This window comes from Carcharodon carcharias, chromosome 13 (genome assembly GCF_017639515.1).
Source record: "Carcharodon carcharias isolate sCarCar2 chromosome 13, sCarCar2.pri, whole genome shotgun sequence".
NCBI classification, from domain to species: domain Eukaryota; kingdom Metazoa; phylum Chordata; class Chondrichthyes; order Lamniformes; family Lamnidae; genus Carcharodon; species Carcharodon carcharias.
This window is the reverse complement of record NC_054479.1, coordinates 17,050,761-17,071,642: the sequence shown is the minus strand read 5'-3', so window position 1 is coordinate 17,071,642 and position 20,882 is coordinate 17,050,761. Positions and strand designations below refer to the sequence as shown.

The 20,882-nt window shown below is 40.2% G+C and overlaps 1 protein-coding gene across 4 annotated transcripts in view; it reads right to left on the bottom strand.

The window, feature by feature from the left end:
* Nucleotides 1-760: 760 nt before the first annotated feature.
* The window catches only part of ube3b (ubiquitin protein ligase E3B), a 58,554-nt gene continuing 38,432 nt past the window's right edge, over nt 761-20,882 (bottom strand). For all 4 annotated transcript variants that reach the window (XM_041202809.1, XM_041202808.1, XM_041202811.1 and 1 more), the window contains exons 17-28: nt 18,754-18,868; nt 16,573-16,672; nt 15,537-15,656; nt 14,235-14,411; nt 13,983-14,093; nt 12,612-12,749; nt 7,879-7,944; nt 7,012-7,070; nt 4,303-4,485; nt 3,870-3,981; nt 2,838-2,930; nt 761-2,350 (exon numbers count right to left, since the gene is read on the bottom strand). In XM_041202809.1, the coding sequence (XP_041058743.1) occupies nt 2,159-2,350; nt 2,838-2,930; nt 3,870-3,981; nt 4,303-4,485; nt 7,012-7,070; nt 7,879-7,944; nt 12,612-12,749; nt 13,983-14,093; nt 14,235-14,411; nt 15,537-15,656; nt 16,573-16,672; nt 18,754-18,868 (1,466 nt within the window). In that variant the 3' untranslated portion in view covers nt 761-2,158. The remainder of the gene's footprint in view (nt 2,351-2,837; nt 2,931-3,869; nt 3,982-4,302; nt 4,486-7,011; nt 7,071-7,878; nt 7,945-12,611; nt 12,750-13,982; nt 14,094-14,234; nt 14,412-15,536; nt 15,657-16,572; nt 16,673-18,753; nt 18,869-20,882) is intronic.

The following is a 20,882-nucleotide window of genomic DNA, read 5'->3' as shown; positions in this document are numbered from 1 at the left end:
CGATCCACTAGGAAGACAGCAGGAATGTGATAGAATAGTCCTCAATTGCATGAATGAGTGCAGCTCCGTCAGTAGTTTGGCACGATCCAGGGCAAAGCAGCTTGTTTGATTGGCATCTTGTCCACCACCTTAAACATCCAATTCCTTCTCCACCCACACATTGTGGCTGAAATCAGTACAATCTACATGGCAACAACCTGCCATGGTGTGATTCTGCCACTAGAAGGGCAAGGGCAAGAAGCACATGGGAACACTGCCACATCAAGTACAGCAGTAGCAGAGACAACAGTCTCCATAAAGTGGTTGCAATGGCATACCTGCTAGAGAGACCTGAGCACTGTGAATTACTGCCAGCACATGATTGAAAGGCATTAATTGTTACACAGCTTGGATCTCCCACTGTGAAGCCAACTCCAATGCATTGTCAGGCTCCTGACATGGGGGTGGGGGAGGAAGAGTGCAGGGGTGTTGGGAGGCTGTGCAACACTGAGAGACTTGCTTCCATTTATTGAAGCCTTAACTGTTTAAATTACCTGTTGCTTCCCAGAGGCGAGAACTAATGTAGGAACAAGTTTGACCCCTTCACCATTTCCTCCCCACAATAAGCAATCCTCACTCACGATTTTGGAACTTGTGGATTACATGTTATGACCAAATAAGTTTTAATCCCAGCACTTCTGTCATTTGTGCTTTGCATCTCACATTGTTAAAATCCTCAGTCTCATTGACAACGTTCTGATTTAAATAAACTGGGGAAATGGAACATGTATTTTTTTTAATAATATCAATGAATAAACCTGCTTAAAATATAGTATACAATCAATGCTGAATAAATTCACATAGGTTAATCATAACTTATTTTAATGAACTGAATAGTAAACTTTTCTAATTTACTATTCAAAATAATTTGTTAAAATTATAGTCTCATCTCCAAAGATATTCTAGACCATGCAGTTGCCAAATTCCCTGTCCATCAAAACTCCTTAAAAAAGGTTATTTTACATTAAATATTCACTACTTACTATAAATTATTAATAACAGATGCTGCCTGGTAGTTTAAAAATAAAATACAGTCTTGGGGTTTAGATGAAGATACACATGGAGTTAATCAAACCCTTTCCATTGAAATACTTGTGATTCAGCAGCCTGCCAACATTTCTGTACAGTCCCACGTCATCTAGATTTAGCAAAACAGAGGGAAAATAAAACTGACATAATATATTGTTTGTTCCAAAGTCCAGTGCTAACACTGGAAGTGAAGTGTTAGAATTTGCTGCCACCTCTTTCACTGAATTTTCTTTTACATTAAGGTGGCAGCACCACGAATCAATGAGCCGGGGAGGGTGGTGGGAGTGGGAGAGAGGAAATAAGGGCGTCTTATTCATTAGTGACTTGATCATTTGCATTGATTCACTGATCACTCACATTGATTCACTGCTCATTGTACAATTATAAATGGCATATTGGTTTGGCTGATCCAGGCGATGTTGTGATTGAGTGTCGAGTAATAGTGGCAGGAGGGAACTAGATGAAAACAACTTTGCCAAAACCATCATAACCAAACAATACATGAATTCTGGTACTGAAATACCTTTCAGCTTTCATAATAGTCACCTCCTGTCTTTCGAGGAACATCTGCTAAAGCAATTTTCAATACATTGTATATTGTGATAGTGTACAATAGCAAAATGTAGAAACTCTAGAACATTTCTTTGTGGTATCCTTAAAAGAACCTATAACTTTGTAATCCTGGATACAGTTATGTGAGTGAAGTGTTAATGAATCCTCTTAATTATTGGGCAGTGCAAATCAAGATAAAGCTGGACTTTGGACGCTGTGAATCAAATAGTCCATACCTCAGTCAGGAGGAGGTCAGTTTAACTATTCTGATTCATTCAGAGATCTGTCTATATTGGCAATGGATTTATACTTCTGCCCCTTTAGGGAAATGAATCTAACAGGTGACGAGAGTCTTGGTCACTCAGCTTTACCCTGAAACACATCATGGTCTTCATGTCCAAATGATTCATCGTTGTTGGTGCGACATCATTTGGATTTCTTTGATCAACATGGATACTCTGACCACAGCAGTCCTGTGCAGCGCACAGCTGCATACGTGCACAAAGGTGTATGCACACCCATGTCTTTGTCATAGTGATTAGGAGAGCTCAAATCCAGTGTTCATACTGATTGCATAGCGGAGCTTCTCTCGCAGGATGCTCTTCTTACTGTAGTTGGGAAGTTTAAGAAGGTTGAAGCAGGTGGAAGAGGTTGGCAGCCGACCACCTGGTTCCTTTTTGCGGATGGTAAAGAAACCCCGTAGCACACTTCCTAGTGTATCTCCAGTGTCCTGAAATAGAAACGTATCTTAAATCCTAAACCATCGCTTCCAATAAAGAAATAGGACATTTTTAAAAATTGACATTGTAAATCTGATATAACCTGTGCTCTAAGGTCGCACGTTTAATCCCTGTTCTTTTGAATTAACCATCTCAACTGAAGTGGCAGCATGGTGTTGCTACAATTGGCCTTTTACACACGAGCTAACGAAGAGAAACATCAGCCAGGACTCCCAGTACTGATCAGTATCCAGTGACCTCTGGCACACATGCATTATTGGACTTGGCTGTAGTGCCTTGCATGGTTGAGCAATTCTGCCAACACTCACCATCTGAGCTCACAGATGAAGCAAGGTCATTCAGCCGAGGTAGAGGAGGGCCTACAATTGCTTAGAGAACTATACACCAGAATAAACCAGCTCCTTCAGTAGACCACGTTAAAAAAAATGTGTTGGGCAGGGGAAAGAAAAACAGGGTAAAATGAAAACATAAACTTACCTGATCATCTGACACCTCCACACATCGAATGGAGAAGGGTGGCTTGAGGTAGGCAAAGCCCAGGAGTGGCGGCCGAGAACAGCTAGTGACAAACTGGAACAAAGCAGACAAGGAAGAAATAAAGCCTCAGTTAGTTCTGCTGCATTGCCAAAAGGAAAAATGCATTCCGAGCTGTAACTGTGACTGTCCTTGGAAGCTCCCCAGTAACTAGGACATTAGCAAAGGGCTCAATCTGTATTTTTCCAGCCATTATTACTGTTACTAAAACTGTAGCTCCAATAAAGGGTCAGAGGGAGAAAGAATGTTAAGAGAGAAGGGGTAAAGAATGAAAATGGTGCATTCAGAATTGGACGAGTTTCAACACAAGATATAGTCAAGACCATCATTTGCTAACTCTGCTCAAAGAGTCAGCTGTAAATGTACTGAGAGAGAAAGAGAATAAATATCCTTGTCAGTGCATGGAACAGTAGCCTGTTAGGCCAGCAGTATATTATTTCTTGAGCTAGGAATAAAGCAGTATCTGAAAGCAAGATTGGATCTATTCATCTGCAAAGTTTTGCTAATTTTTATTTCCTCATTATAATAGTTTGTCTTTATATGTCGCAAAATAGCACACTTGGTCAGTTTACAGCATAGACTAAAGCTCATGCAAAGGAAAATGAAGGGAGTAACAGAGCCTTCATAGAAATCAGTATGAGATCCAATACGTGCAAAATCTGGTTACCATGGAGTATAAAATCATTGTATTAATATATTTTTGTTGATGCTGATCTGGGTTCAACAACAGAACCTAATTCAGGTCCTTTCCCACCAAATTGGGAACACTGACATACTGAACCTAGACCATGATCAGGCCAATTGTGGCCAAGTTTGATTCCTAGAATATTGGCCCTTATTGTGGAACAGGATAACTTGTAGAAGGAACTTGTCCAAATAAAAGAAAATAGGATATCAGATAAGGGAGCTGAAAAGAGGCACTTGGAAAAATTGGCTGTAAAAAGTGGCAAAAAGAGCTGTCAGGGGTCCACTAACCTTAAGAAACATGGCTCGTTCTTCTGCCGTGAAATCTCGAGCTAAGATATCCCACAGCCAGGTAATAACACGATGACTGCCATGGAAACCACCATAATACACAGTATGCTTCCTGTAGAGGGGAGAACAGTGATCATTCTACATGGATCAGAAATAATCCCCAAACAAGCACAATTCTTTTGTTCACAAAATTATATGATAAGTATCAATTATACTAGTAGACCTCTTGTGACTTTCCCCACAGAAATTCAGGACATTGAATCTCCCTACAAATACATTAGTATTCCATCAACAGGTACAAAGTGTCCAGAAGCGATTGTGGGTGTCACAGAAAAATATGAGCAAATAAGCAGTGCCCTCCCCTTTCCAACAGCGGCATTAAAAATAAAACAAACTTTCTGCAATTTACTTAAAAGTATCTTCAGTGTCTTACTTGAGATCCTCCAGGTCGATCTCTGCATTGTCTCCAGCAATTAAACGTTGTACTTCAGGAGTTGAGAACATACGGAGCCATTCTGGGTTAATAATGGACCGGAATCCTCGGATGAAAGCAATCGTCTGATCTTTAACCTGAGTGTGCATTCGGAAGTGAGCCATGAGGTGGATGTAACTGATTCTGTTGGTGGATGGCAGGAATTTTAGCCCTTTTTAAGTACTGAACAACCATCCCCAACTTTCCAAACACACGTATTTTCTGTACTGCAAACGCTTTAAGAATTACAAAAGCAGATGAATCAAACTGCTGCATTTCACAAAATAAGATGATGGCAATGGCAGCAGTGTCAAGAAGAGAAACTACAATTACCAGGAATCCGAAATAACTTGGAAACTGTTGGGAGTGCATAGCAGGGCAGTCAGAGACAAAGACAAGTTGATGTGTTGGGTTTAATAGTACAGATGCTCTACTGTGTACTAGAATACAAAAAAATGCAGGAGATAAAGGGTTGGAGCTGTTGGCTGAATGTAGGGATCAAATCCTAGCCCTCTCTGACCGTTTCAAGTGTCAAATTGTACCTGCATTCAACTATGATTTAAAAGAAAATATTTGGTGCATAACGACAGGGTGAACTATAGCAACAGCACAGATCTCAATTTGATTTTGATGGCTGCTTGAAGGACAGAATCACCTGGAAAGGCAAAGCCTTTCAAACATGCTGTAGTTAGCCCGAACTGGACAGAGTAGAAAACACTGTGCACAGGTCCTGCTCAGTCAGCCGATGATGCAGGGCATTGTCAGTTCACCACAGATATGCAAATAGACAACTCTACATAAAGCACCAAATCCCAAGCTGCAGCTCCTCAGCCTCCAAAAGAAAGTTAACCCCCAATAAAGTCTGAAACAAGGAAAGAGCCCATAAAACTACTCAATCCAAAGCCAATATATGATCACTCGGTCAAAGAATTCTCTTCGGCCCAACTTCTCATCACTCACTGAACATTCCAAATGAACTCTCTCTGGGAGTCTGTTCTTGATTTTGTGCAAAACTTGTCTGTAAACTTTCTTGAAGCTTGAATTGTGTACCTGATTCAACTAGTAGTGTGTACATTGTTCAAGTTAAACAGCTTGTTACCTCAACCTCATCTATTCATTTCATTAAAGGCCTGTAATCTTGTCTTTCAATCTTTCTCCAGCAGTTTAGTCACTTCAGCATCCTTTCACAACTTAGTTCCTAAAGACCATTTTCTCTGGACCTTCAGGGAGGGTGACTACAACTGCATGCCATATTCCAGAATGGCCTCATCACTGATGTCAATATAATTGACTTGTAATCCAGTTTTTGAATTACCATAATTTGTAACTCCTGTCAATGCTTTCAGGGTATGATCATCATTTATCACTCAATTTTTGTTCCTTTTCAGACTCTTTAATGTTTTAAAAATGACCAGTCTACATGGTAGCTGCAGAGAGACCCACAGTTTGGAGAATCGTGGCTATCAGGCTAAAGTAAAGTGCTCTACAGTCCAATATAAGATGCTTCACTGTTTTGTTTAGAAATACTAGACAGACAATACAAAAGAAAAGAAAAAAATTATTTCCTATAGATCAGAAGGGATCGAACACAAGCCAATTAAAGAGGGAAAACAAATGGGTCAAGAAGGTTGAGAGAGAAAAAAGTCAGGTGCATACTTTACATGGGACACTACCACTTGGAAGCTCCCTTCCAAGCCATTCACCATCCTGACTTGGAAATATATCACCATTCCTTCACTGTCGCTGGGTCAAAATCCTGGAACTCCCTCCCTAACAGCACTGTGGGTGTACCTACACCACAGGGACTGCAGCAGTTCAAGAAGGCAACTCACCAACAGCTTCTCAAGGGCAATTAGGGATGAGTAATAACTGCTGGCCTAGTCAGCAACGCCGACATTCCGTAAATGAATCAAAGAAAAAAGATCATAGTATATTCTTTGGAAGGACAACCACGTATTGGTTATGGGTCGAGTAGTTTGATGGACCAAATACCTTGTCTTTGCTTCAGACTTTAGGGGGGTTAATTATTTTTTTCCTGGGAGATGATCAGCAGTTTTGGGCCAGCTATATACAAGCTTTAGTTAAATGTTAACGTAATACAGCTACACCTCTGCTCACTAATGATGTCTCTGCCTGTTTATTGAATGTTACCAATGATATATGTCTGGATGGGATTAAGCACTGGGAAATATCTTTCCCTTTAAGTGTCACTTACAAGCCCTATCAACATGAATTATGGACTTCAAATGAGCAATATAATCCATAAAGGGTATTGATACAGTGACTTGGTCTAACTATATCAGTTGGATTGCATGGAGGGAGTTTCCTAATGCCACTTCCCTTGCAATCCAATTCATACTCGCACTGATAATTCCCTGAGACAAACAAAATAGTTCTTGAAAAGGAGCTATGATTAAAAATTAAGCAAAAGTGAAAACAGATGAGTAACCCTGGACCATTCACACAGGGCATAATTTTAATGTTGGCAGCATAGGTACCAGAAGAACATGGTGCCTAGCAATGCCTGTGAAAAACGGGGTGGGGATAGGAAGGGGGAAATCTACAAATTAGGGGAAAATATTTGAAAATGGAATATAAATTATAAGGCTAACAACACACAGCTACTGGAGAAATGCACTCCACATAACAGTTGGCCAGTGGCATACTCACTTATTTTCATTGGTAACTCCAATGGTCTTTCCCCCAGGCACCAGCTCATGGCAAACAAGCTGTTGAATCAGAAAGAAAACCAAACTGATTACAAATGCAAAGCCAGAATTTTACTGAGTCCATTGACTAATAAGATAGCAAAGTAAATAGTCTCCTGAATTTGCTGACTCTTGCTGGGTTATATTTCCACAGACCCCTGGAGCCTTGCAGTACTTCTTCCAGGCTATGTCCAATCTCAATCTTAACCAATCCAACTGTACATTTATTTACCAGCAAGACTGTCGCTGGCCAGCGATTAGGAGAAAATACCTTATCTAATTCCTACTTTTTCCCCAAACCATAGGCAGTGAGGCCCATAATAGTACCCAGGAAAGAAAAGCTATCTCAGCATAGGCTGGAGAGCAAATCCATTATGTTCTGGGTCTGTGTGGGTTGGTTCCACACCTGGTACCTATCCATCAACGATGTACCAATATCAGGGGTTGAAACAAAACAAGGCAGCCAAGACTGGTTATTAAGTTAAATAGTTAAGAGTCAAGATGAAGAGAAAACCCCTTTACATTTCCAGCCCACCAATTTTATTTATAGAAAAGATAGAAAGTTTCTGGATAATAATAAAACCCAAGGGCTGAATTATTCACAAATTTAATGTTGCATCTGACTTAAGCCTTTGTTCACACCATACAGTTCCACATCACAGCAGAGCTACCAAAATCCATGTGTGTTGTTGACTGCATGGGGATCTGACTCTTAAAATAGGGCCCCACAGTGTTTACAGCAGATCCATGCATCTCTGGCATTGTATAGCCTAGTTCTAAATCCTAGATTTTATCACGGTTACTAATCTAAAAACTGTCAGGGCATTACCTGACCCATAACATCCTCATCATAGGATAATGTCAAACCAAGGTCACCAATGTCACCATCATAACGCTGTAAAACAAAAATACAAATACAATTACTTTATCATTACACTGTGTTGGTGCATATAAAACATACAACATATGAATTAGGAGCTGGAATTGGCCATTCAGCCCCTCAAGCCAGCTCCATTTGATAAGGTCATGGCTGATCTGATTGTGGCCTCAACTCCACTTTCCTGTCCACCTCTGCCTGTACTCTTTGACTCCCTAGTCAATCAAGAATCTAACTCAGTCTTAAGAATATTCAAAGACCTACCTTCCACTGCTCCCTGAGGAAAAGAATTCCACTACCAATGACCCTCAGAAAAAAAATTCTCTTAAATAGGAGACCCCTTATTTTTAAATTGTGTCCGCTAGTTCTATTCTCTCCCATAAGGGAAACATCCTCTCAGCATCCACCCCATCAATTCCCCTCAGGATTTCATATGCTTCAATAGGTTAGTTCTCGTTCTAAATTCTAATAGATACAGACTCTACTTGTCTAACCTTTCCTCATAAGATAACCCTTTCATCCCATGAATCAATCGAGTGACCTTTCTCTAAACTAATCTGAATGCTTTTATATCCTCTCTCAAGTAAGGAGACCAAAGCTGCACACAGTACTCTCCATGTGGTCTTACCAACAACAATAGCGAGGAAGGATATTGACTCGGAAAATCATGATGTGGAATCTGTTTGGGTGGAAATAGGAAACACCAAGGGGCAGAAAATGTAGGTGAGGGCTGTCTATAAGCCCCCAAAAAAGTAATGGAGATATAAAGGAAGGCATTAAACAGGAAATTAGAGACGCTTGAAATAAGGCTACAACTGTAATCATGGGTGACTTTAACCTACATATAGATTGGACAAACCAAACTAGCAATAACTAACACTTTTTTAAAATTTATTCTTGGGTGTGGGTGTTTAGGGCTTTTAAGAGTCAACCACACTGGTGTGGGTCTGGAGTCACATGTGCGCCAGACCAAGTAAGGACAGCAGATTTCCTTCCCTAAAGGACATCAGTGAACCAGATTGGTTTTTACAATAATCGACAATGGTTTCATGGTCACAACTATACTTTTAATTCCAGATTTTTATTGAATTCAAATTCTACCATCTCTACTTGCCGTGGTGGGATTTGAACTCGAATCCCCAGGGCATTGCCCTGGATCTCTGGATTACCAATCTAGTGACAATACCATTATGCCACCGCTTCCCTAACATCTGGGGGCTAGTGCCAAAATTGGGAGAGCTATCTCACTGACTACTGAAGCAACAGCCTGACATAATCATCCTCACGGAATCATAACTTACAGATAACATCCCAGGCAGAACCAACACCATCCTTGGGTATGTCCCACCAGCAAGACTGACCCAGCACAATGGTGTACAGTCAGGAGGGAGTTGCCCTGGGAGTCCTCAACATCGACTCCGGACCCCATGAAATCTCATGGCATCAGGTCAAACATCGGCAGGGAAACCTCCTGTTGATTACCACGTACTGCCCTCCCTTAGCTGTTGAATCTGTGCACCTCCACATTGAACACCACTTGGAGGAAGCACTGAGGGGGCAAGGGTGCAGAAGGTACTCTGGGTGGGGAACTTCCATGTCCATCACCAAGAGTGGCTTAGTAGCACCACCACAGACCAAGCAGACCATAGGAACCAAAAGCAATATTTCCAAGCTTGCTGACGACACAAAACTGGGCAGGGTTGCGAGTTGTGAGGAGGATGCAAGGAGGCTTCAGGGCGATTTAGATAAAAGTTGTGTGTGTGAGCAAACACAAGGCAGGTAAAGTATAACGTGGATAAATGTGAAGTTATATGTTTCAGTGTGGAAAACAGAAAGACAGTATTATTTAAATGGTGACGTATTGGGAAATGTGGATGTACATGGGGATCTGGGTGTCCTTGTACACCAGTCAAAGAAAGTAAACAGGCAGGTGGAGCAAGCATTTAGGAAGGCAAATTGTATGTTGGTCTTCATTGCAAGAGGATTTGAGTTCAGAAGTAGGGATGTCTTACTGCAGTTATACAGGGCCTTGGTGAGACCACACCTGGAGTACTTCGTGCAGTTTTGGTCTCCCTACCTAAGAAAGGATATACTTGCCATAGGGGGAGTGCAGTGAAGGTTCACTAGGCTAATACCAGGATGGCAGGGCTGTCATATGAGGAGAGATTGGTTCGACTGGGCCTGTATTCACTAGAGTTAGAAGAATGAGAGGGGATCTGATTGAAACATATAAAATTCTAACAGGGCTGAACAGACTGGATGCAGGGAGCATGTTTCCCCTGGTTGGGGAGTCCAGACCGAGGGACTAGAGTCTTAGGATACAGGGCAGGCCATTTAGGACTGAGATGAGGAAAAATTTCTTCACTTAGAGGGTGGTCAACCTATGGAATTTTCTACCACAGAAGGCCAAGGAGGTCGGGTTACTGAGCATACTCAAGAAAGAAATTGATAATTTTTTGGATATTAGGAGCATCAAGGGGTATGGAGAGAAAGCGGGAATATGGCATTGAGATAGAGGATCAGCCATGATCATATTGAATGGAGGAACGGGCTCGAAGGGCCGAATGGCCTACTTCTGCTTCTGGTTTCTATGTATCTATATATCCTATACAATTGTAGCAAAACTTATACAATAAGTTCCTCCATCTTGCATCCTTCCTGAACTGAAATCCACTCATTGTACCTGTCCCTACAGTAACTCATCCTCTTCCCAGATTCTTCAAAAAATGTGGAACCAATTACCTCCCTCATTCTTCCCTTACTCCCACAATTTACAAGCTTTTAAAACCCAAGCTTGGTGTCCAGTATTCTGTGCACCTTATTTTAATTTCTCTTAGTCTTTCAACCTTGATGTCCTGTATTCTGAATTGTCACCCTTTATCAAAGTTCTTGAATATAAAACAAGTAGAACCAGTTACACTCTTCAGCGTCAGCTCTTCTCTGAAGTTTGGCATTAAACTATATAAAAAATAATGGTTACCAAGGAATGATCAATAAAACACTCAAGAATTCAGTTTGCTCCACTAATTGCTCATCAAGTGCATTCAGCTGAGCTATACAAAGCAGGAACGTCCCAACTTTGATCTCTTGCCAATGCTGAGTTCTCTGATCTCAGCCAAGGTAGGGAGAGAGAAAAACAAAATTAGCCATGATTCTCACTCATCAGTAACCCCCTGCTTAAAGCGAATGTTCCTAGACACACACTCAAATTAAAATCAGATTTTGTGATGAGGTTCAAACTTACTGCTGACACTCAAAGACAAAATTCATAAGCATACAATGGCCCTTAAGTGAGTTACCAGAGAGAAACTGGTGCCAGCAAATGTTAAAATCTGAAAGATCATAATGTAATTCCTCCAAGTTAATCATTGTACATTGTAATGTGAAATTGCTATAACTAAAATCTCTGGCAGGAAATATTTTTCTCTCCTTTTTGCCTTTTACCTTTTTCTGAACTCAGAGGTCACATTTTACTCTGGATTGTTCTGAGACAAGTTATAAAAGATCCAACTTTAATTGGTTACATTTTTTATCATGTGATTTTGGTATCATGCTAACAGTATCCTGGGAGAGGAACTTTAAAGAGAACGCTGAACAACGTTCCCTCTAATTCTCCTTAGCTGGGTGTGATCCGCTTGTTGCACGGACCCCGTCCCTTTACCACTGCTGCTCTTGTGTGCATCTAAAGGGACCGCTGCTTGTGCATTGTCCGTTTGTCCCCTGTGCGGCACATCTCCCATTGCTCTGGAGCCTCGCATTGCACAGCTTAGAGTGAATGTTGACAAAGAGTGAAGTCGTTCTTATTAACTTCTAACTTAGTGCAGATGTGAATAGTGGTGAAGTTAGCTGGACAACTAGCATTTATAAATAAGATTGTGGAGTGTTAAATGGTATCATAAACAAAGAGGAATGATTGATTGCTAATGCTGTAATTAACAACTTGTATGTACATATGCCTTTAACATAGTAAAGCATCCTAAGGTGCTTAAGTTGTTTTAATTTTGATGTATATAAGATTATGCATCATGCTTTAAAAATATGATTGAGAGAGAAGTGGAGAGAACAGTAGTGAAAGAAAACAAGAAAGGTTATAGAATTAAAGATAAAATTAAACAATGAAAATAAAGAAGCAAAGAAAGATGTACTTGACCTGTGAAAGACACAGAAAAAGGGCACTGCATAGATGATTCAATTAACATGCTTAGTTCTAAGGCGATGAGCATGCTTGCTCCCTGTGATAGAAAATGCAATGGCCAATTTGCCAAGCACATACTGTAATCCATAATAAATGTTGCAGTTATGCTAAATTGAACTCATAAATTTTATACTGTAATGCTGAATTATTACATCATGTTGAACTCAACAGTCCTCGTGCTGGATTTCTGAAACTAAATTATGATGATGTTGTGATATATTGAAAGTTGCATCACCCTTTCATGTTCAGTGGTGAAATAAAGTTTATTAGTACATCAGATTGTGTATTATCTAGTATTTGATATGTGATAGTGTTAACAGTATTCCTGCCAAGCTGACTTGATGATTGACTGTTTTAATTGAGTGCATTTATGCAGGGTGACTTGATTGCAAAAGAGGCAAACTTAAATTGCATCAACTTCTCCAATATTGCTTCACTTTGTCTTTTTAGATGCAACATTCCTTCTACCAATATCAGTTCCCACAATTACCTTTATGGAGGTGAGATTTTTGTAGAATTCCGAATCCAGGGAGGGAAGTTCATCGATTGAGCTGTACAAAGCACTATGATGATGTCCCAGCACCTGACTGAGGAAGAAGGAAGCAAATGGGACATCCACTACAATTCCCTGTAAGGGAGAAAAGATAAAGGATACTTCTGAATTGTATTCAAAAAATTTTTTCCTGTTACAAATTTCACCACAGCATTGCCTCACCCTAACTCTCCAAACTTCTTCAGGCCCATGTCCTAGCCTCAGCCCTCTGAATCTCACCTCCTGCACATCCATACCATCATTGGTGGCAAAAAAGCTTTCCTAACCACACACTCTCCCTACAGTCACTCTGCTGTGCTACTTTCCTGTGCTCCTTTAAAAACATACTGCAAACCTATTTCTTCAAACATGATTTCAATCATCTCTAACTCTTCTTGTTGCTCGGCTTCCAATTCTCCTCTGTAAAATGCTGACCGTTCCCTTTGTATCTGAAAGGTGAATTAGCAATCGTGGTCCTTTCTTATGGAGGTTTTTGAAATTCTACTTGTTCACTCCTCTATTTAATTCTTGCATTTCCTGAAGCTCTAATCCTAATTTTGTCCTTGGGTTGTGTTTTTTCTCATTCAGGGGATGTGAGTGCCGATGGCTAAGCCAACATCTATTGCCCTTCCCAAATTGCCCTTGCAATTGCAATGCAGAGGGCAGTTAAGAGTAAACCACATTGCTTATGGGCCTGGAGTCACTAATGGCCAGACCAGGTAAGGACAGCATATTTCCTTCCCTAAAGGACATTAGTGGACCAGATGGGCTTTTACAACAATCAGCAATGGTTTCGTCGTCATCATCAAACTTTTGTTGAACTCACATTTCACCATCTGCCATGGCGGGATTCGAACCCAGCTCCCCAGAACATTACCTTGGGTCTCTGGAATACTAGTCCAGTGGCAATACCATTATGCCACCACCTCCTCTGTGCCTTAGGAAACATCATTGAAATCAAACTGGAAGGCTGCTCTGTATTATTTTTAATTTTGTGCATGTTGAGTTGGCCTGGGGGTGATTTAAAGGAGATACAGCTTCAACATTCATTTGGTGTGATGGTGCACAACAGGAGTGGGTTTGGTGTCAATATGTCTACAATGCAATTCACATTCCTGTGATTTCCATGGTGGCTTGTGGCAGTTCAACAAAAAGATTTAAAAGCAAACAGGAGAATGTAAATTCAGAGGAACTTTTAAGGACAGGGAAAGACCATTAGGCCTGACTCTTCTTAATAAATCAATCCTTTTTCCAGATCCTCAAATCCTTCTGTGCACCAAATTATTATCCAGCACAGCTTCATGCAAAGTTTCATGGTCCTGTTTATACCTCATAGACAGCTTTGCCCAACATCTTTCCAACAAATTCAAACAGCTGCAAGTGATTCTCATGGATGTAAGAAGTGGGAGAAGGGTACAATCGCTCATCTCCACTGGTCGTCTGCAAGAGAAAAAAATAAAAACTAAGCAGTGAAGAATTTCTCTAAGCAGAGAGAGAAAGAACAAAAATAGAGGCAGAGAGATAGGAAGTATTTTCTTTGAATTATATTTCCGCCCACATTTTACCCAAACAGTGATTTACCTTGAAGAGATTCAGAGCAGGGTCAAAAACCTTCTTGATGATTTCTTCTAAAAATTCTTTGAAGACACCATCCTGGTCAATCCCAGCCTCATCTACTCCTAGATCATTCACAAATTTCACTCTGATGACTCCTTTCATAGTGTTTACAGGTAGTCGCCGTAACTGTTCGTACCCATCCTAGAAACACAGAGGACATCCCTGCTATCATCTCAATACCGAAGAAATTATGAAAATATTGAAATATTGAAAGAACCTGCTTTTTATTTGGAGCCTTTCACATCCCCAAGACATCCCAAATGAGGTTCTGAAGCACAGTTATTGGTGTTTTGTATACAAATGCAGCAGCCAATTTGGACACACCAAGATCCCATAAAACAGCAATGATATAAATGGCTAGTTATTCTGTTGAAGTGGTGTTGCTAAGAAATAAATGTCAGCCAGGATACAGGGAAAATACCTTGCTCTTCTTTGAATAGTGTCATGGGATCTTTTACAATCAGCTGAAAAACAGGTGAAGCCTCTCATGCAAAAGATCTGACAATGCAGCACTCCCTCAGCCCCTCACTGCAGTGGCTAAGGATTACAGGCATGGCATATTAGGCTGAAACAGTAATGCACCCAATATTTTTCCAGTAATTGTCTGCCTTCTAGCGTACAGATCCCATATTCCACTGCAGAATGCAATATACATTATCATACATATCTACATCTCCTGTCACTACAGTATTTGCACAGACATTGCCTTTGGCAGCTTAATGTAGAACGTTCTCTAGGAATAGAAATAGCTGGATTATTTAATGGAGAATAAGGGCAAAACCCCCCTATAAACTAATTTGGGAGGCTGATAAATCCATTGGATGGGTGGATTAGCATCATTCAAAGCTCATTTCGAAGAACAAATGGTTAACTCAATTGGTCCACTGAAACCTTTTGTAGAGCAACATGGACGGAAACCAGGGAAACGATGTCCATATTTGAGCTTTACCTGTATGTTTCTGAAGTGTTTGCCAGTAAGATTGGTCAGAAATATAAAGGTCAAGGGCTTCCCCCCACCAAACCCCCCACCCTCTCTAAAACACCAACTTTGTATCAGAATTATTATCCATTAAAGAACAAAACCAGACCATTTTGGGATGCAGGACAATTAGAGAATTACAGGAACTAGCCAAAAAAATTTAGGGAAAGTCTTGATCTCTGAATTGTATCTGCAAAATAGAGGAGAGAAAGCCCAATAGTGGGAATATTAAAATGTGTGTTAAAGCAAAACACGGGGCTATCTCCATCAAAATTTGGTTAGGGTACCTCAAGCATTCGGGATCTGCGTATTGTAATGTGGATGACATGAGGGGATGCAGAACTTGTCTCCACCAACCCCAGTGACTCTTTCTCCTTTGTTACCATGTTCCGGAAAAGCAGCACCCTCTGAGAACAGAAATGACAATGTGAATTTCATTTAAATCAGCATAACAATTTACAAACAGGTGAAACATTTTTTCAAAATTCACTGTTGTTCAATTTCTTGGTAAATTGAAATAAATTTTAACGAAATTTAAGAGAAATCTCTATATCTTCAAATAATTTTTGTCCCTTCTAAAATTCTGAACATTTTTGCCATCAATACAGAGTGGCTATCTGAGAGCATGTCACAGAATGGAAGGGCCTTGAATCGATCCATTAGTATATACACATATTTTAAATCGATTAAACTTCAAATTGTCAAAATACATATAATAAAAGACAGGAAGGAAGTGACCATGTTGCTTGTCTCTTGATGTAGAGCCCTCTATTGTTTCTTTTGTCACTGTATTCTATTTGTCTACTTTCCCCAGACTTAAAGTATGGCCATATGTGGAGGATGAAAATTAGGGAACTCTTGATTATGTGACAACTTCCATTGCCCACCAGGAAGGTCTCCTCTGTCTGCACAGATAATGCAGTCAGTGTATGTTGTACTTGCATCAATACGTGTTTAGTATATAGCTCAATTAGATGAACATTTTTGGTTTAGGATGAACCATTTAGCTTATTTAAAAGTGAGTCATAATGCAGAAGCAGTTAAGTCATAAACACCACTGGCAGCCCATTTAAAATAGTAGGGCTGTGACTCAGCAAGACCATTAACAATATAACTAAGTGTGCCAGATCAGTCAGCCATAACATTTAACAAATCAATGGGTGTCACAGGTAAGGCAAAAGAACGGAAGAGTCATTAAAATATCACTGTTATAGTTAGTGGGAAAACTGATCTGGTAATTTCACAAGCTTTTTTATTAGATGGGCTATTCGATTAAATGGAACTATTCATGTACACCATGCCATTACTCACAACGGTACTTACGTTTTTGTGCGGAATAGTGTGGGGGATGTACTGCAATAGTAACTGGGCCCTCTTCTTCCCTTTATCCAGATCCTGGAATATCAAGCTGGGTTTCAGATCCCTTTATGAATAAGATGAACAGCTCATTAGAGTGGCAAAACTCACCGGACCGTGGAGACATTGGGACTTTGACTGTCAATGTACAAAATCAGTTCTTAACATTGCCAGCCAACTCAGGAAGAAAACGTGTTTCAGGACATCAGTAATTCAAATCAGTAATACAGTTCATGACAAAGCAAGAGTGTTCACATCATTCATATAAATTAAAGAACAACCAAACCATCTTAGGAGGGAGTAAGCTGAAAAAAAGTTAAATAATTGTATTAAAAAGTCAAAGTTTCAAACTTCAGAGACTTAAATAAAAACAATATCCCCATCATTTTAATAAAAGTATAAAACATACTCTAATACTATGAATGCAACCATCAATTACATTCATTGTGCATCTCCTGTGAAAATTCCCTAGTGGAAGACTACCCTACCAAGTAAATATCAATACAAAACATAAAATTATTCTTAAGGAAGACTGAAGAACATGTGGCGAGTCTAATGAGATTGAAATCCATTTGGAAGAGAAAGGAGATTTTTACAGCATCTCATTATGTTAAAATGTCTCAAAAGTGCTTCAAACCATTAAATAGCTAGCAGTGAAGTTAACCAAAAGCCTGACATAACAGCCATTTTGCATCAGCAATATGGCCATTTAATCAGGTATATTTTTTTGTGGTAATTGGCTGGGAATATTAGCTGGGACACTGTTCCAATTAGGAAAGACATGAAATTATAAGAACTTATGATTATTTTGTCAAACATCTCTGCAACAGCTCCTTTATCATGAAATCACATGTTCACCAATTACCAACAACCTTCTATTCAGGAATATGAAGCACATTCACCAGATCGTAATTTATAAATACTAAAACTAGTTGCAAATTAAAAAGCCTTTTTTTTCAAAATACAAATAAAATGTGCAAAGCATGGAAAGAAATTCTACAATTCTTAAGACTTACTTTCGGAGCACAAAATTTAGAATGCATTAAGTTCAGTGCAAGCCATTGGCCTCACTAGTATATCAAAACAAAATGGTTCCAGTTTCTGCCCTTAGAGGCAAAATTACCAAAAAAATGAATTCTTGTGAAACAGTGGAAACCAAAACATTCTGACTCCAAAGTCATAGGAGCTATCCATTTTAACTTTTCATTCCTGGAGATAGCAAAGGCACTTATTGGGTAAGTTATTCTCAGAATCCCATAGATTGCTGCAACTAAACTCTTAAGACACAAAAATTAGCCACTAATATAGGCCACGCTCCTGCCTCTTCAACTTATTCTAAGCTCAGTAGACTCCTCAAATGCTCTGCAGTCTTCCCCAAGAACAATTTTTCATTGCTCATGGTTACTGATCATTGTCCTATATTATATTTTGTGCTGTTCGCCCATATGAGCACACCCACACCATTCTAATTTTTTTCTCTTATAATATCTTACCAGGTGAGCAGCTCCCCTATCGCTTTTCTGTCGATGGGCTGAATTTTACACAGCACCATGGTCTCTGAACACCACCATCTAAAATGCAGGGAGGGAGCTCAAGCACCCACAGTCCTGATGGCTTTGCCTCCAAAAGGGTCCTGGGCACTCCAAAGGAGGTTCTCACACATTGCCTGACAGCAGCCTGCACAGCTAAAGCTTCTGAGTTTCCTGCATGGTGTGGGCCTTCCCCTGCCTCTGGTACAATAGTGGGGGCAGGATGAGGCACTTAAACAGCCACTTATTGTCCTCTTAAGCGTCTTAATAGGCCCAAGGACAGGCACACTGCCCAATGCTTTCCCACACAAAATTTTATACAGGTCAGGGGGTGGATTGCCCATTGGATTTAACAAACCCCCTCACCTTCAAAACTGCCGGTGGAGAGCGTAAAATGCAGCCCAACGAGTTTTCAGTACCTGTTTATTCTTAATATTTTCCAAAAGACATTTACTGGCAAATTTAGCCATATTTTTTTTAAACTAGTAGTCAGACGTGTACAGGACAGGAAAAGGCCACACCAGTCTGATTGGTGCTTGCATCTTTTTGTTTTGAGAAAAGATGCAGGCAAGGGCATTGCTCTCCTACAGACTGTGCTGAGAGTTCATTCTTCACTTACTTGCGTAGCCAGTGATCCTCAGGAGCAAAGCGTCGCCGGCAGTCTCGCTCATACAGAGTCATCAGCCACCCATGAACGGAATGGAACAGCTCCAGTTGCTCTCCTTTTGCATTTTCTAGAGATCCAGGAACAAACATTTGAATACAGATTTTGCCTGATAAGGTCTCTACCTTTTCTCCTATACTAATGCAAGCCTGATTTTAGGTGGGGACGAGAAAGATCAAATCGCCGCATAAAAATCTGGTCTGAATTTCCCCATTAGCTTAATAGAAGCATTCATTTATTGGACAAATTCGGATATGAATCCGCTTGCCTCAGAGAACATGGCAAATTAGGTTGCATTGAGGTAATAGCTCACTGTGCTCATTCTATGTTTTGCTCACATTACCTTGGAGTAATTTATCTTTTGCTCTTTGGGATTGGCCTGAATGGTATGATGCAATGGTTTCAAAAAGGAAAAGAAAACTCTTCTTTGCACGAGATCTGTCTAATTTTCACAGTAGCCCAATGGGTCGCTGAAGGTATGGAGTTCAATGTTGCCAGGTAGTAGCTCTGTCCAAATTCTGCCACTTGATACAGGTTTAACAGAAAGATGCAGGGTTGTCTACTGGCAACTTATTATGTTTTATTAAAAGTTTGTTTTTTGATAAAAGCCTTTCAATTAATAATCTTTTAAATATAAAAGCCTTAATGCCTGGCACTACAGAAAAATCTCAGATTTCTGAGGATGAGAATGCAACTGTATCAGGTTCTTCAGATGTGTTAAAATGGATTTCTTGTGGTGCTAGATGCAGCTGAAGGTATTTTAGAACTGATTTTTAAGGATCAAGAATTGCAAACTGTAAAAGCAGTATCATGTACTTGTGTCCACTGAGAACTGGATTAGGTACCCATCCAAATTAAATTCACAGAGATCCCCCAACTTAAGACTAGGACAGCAGCTAAGAGATACTCAGATCAACATCACTATCTTAATCTGAACCAGATTCAATGCCAGATTTCAGAGGTGAAAGGTTTGCCTTCTTAGTTATTTCAGCAGAAAGTTCAAAATATTAAAGGACATCCTCGTCACACTATAAGAAACAAAAGAACTAGGAGGAGTGGGCCATACATTCCCTTGAGCCTGTGTTTCCATTCCATAAGATCATGGCTGATCTTCTACCTCAATTCCCCTTTCTGTCTTATTCTAATATCCTTTGATTCCTTTAGTGTCTAAGAATCTATTGATCTCAGCCTTAAATATATTCAATGATTGAGCATCTAGAGCCCTCAGGGATAGAGAACTCCAAAGATTCACTAGCCTCTGAATGAAGAGGCTTCTCAGCTTGGTCATAGATCCCTGAAGGCAGCAGCACAGGTAGATAAGGTGGTTAAGAAGACATATGGGATACTTGCCTTTATTAGCTGAGGCATAGAATAAAAGAGCAGGGAGGTTATGTTGGAGCTGTATAAAACGCTAGTTAGGCCAAAGCTGGAGCGCTGTGTGCAGGTTCTGGTCACCATACTATAGGAGGGATGTGGTTGCACTGGAGAGGGTGCAGAGGAGATTCACCAGGACGTTGCCTGGGCTGGAGCATTTCAGCAATGAAGAGAGACTGGATAGGCTAGGGTTGTTTTCTTTAGAGCAGAGAAGGCTGGGGTGGGGGGGGAAATCTGATAGAGGTATACAAAATTATGAGGGACATAGATAGAGTAGATAGGAAGAAACTTCTCCACTTAGCGGAGGTGTCAATAACCAGGGGGCATAGATTTAAGGTAGGAGGTTTAGAGGAAATTGGAGGAAAACTTTTTTTCATCCAGAGGGTGGTTGGAATCCAGAACACACTGCCTGAGGGGATGATAAAGACAGGACCTCTCAAAACATTTAAGAAGTATTTAGATGAGCACTTGAAACGTCACAACATACAGGGCTATGGGCTAAGCGCTGGAAAATGGGATTAGAATAGATAGGTGCTTGTTGGCCGATACCAACAATATGGGCCGAAGGGCCTGTTTCTTTGCTGTATCACTACAACTCTATAAATGGATGACCCCTTATCCTGAGACTATGACTCCCAGGTCTAAGGGAAACAGCATTTCATTATCTATCCTGTCAAGCCTTCTAAAGAATGTTATATGTTTCAATGTGA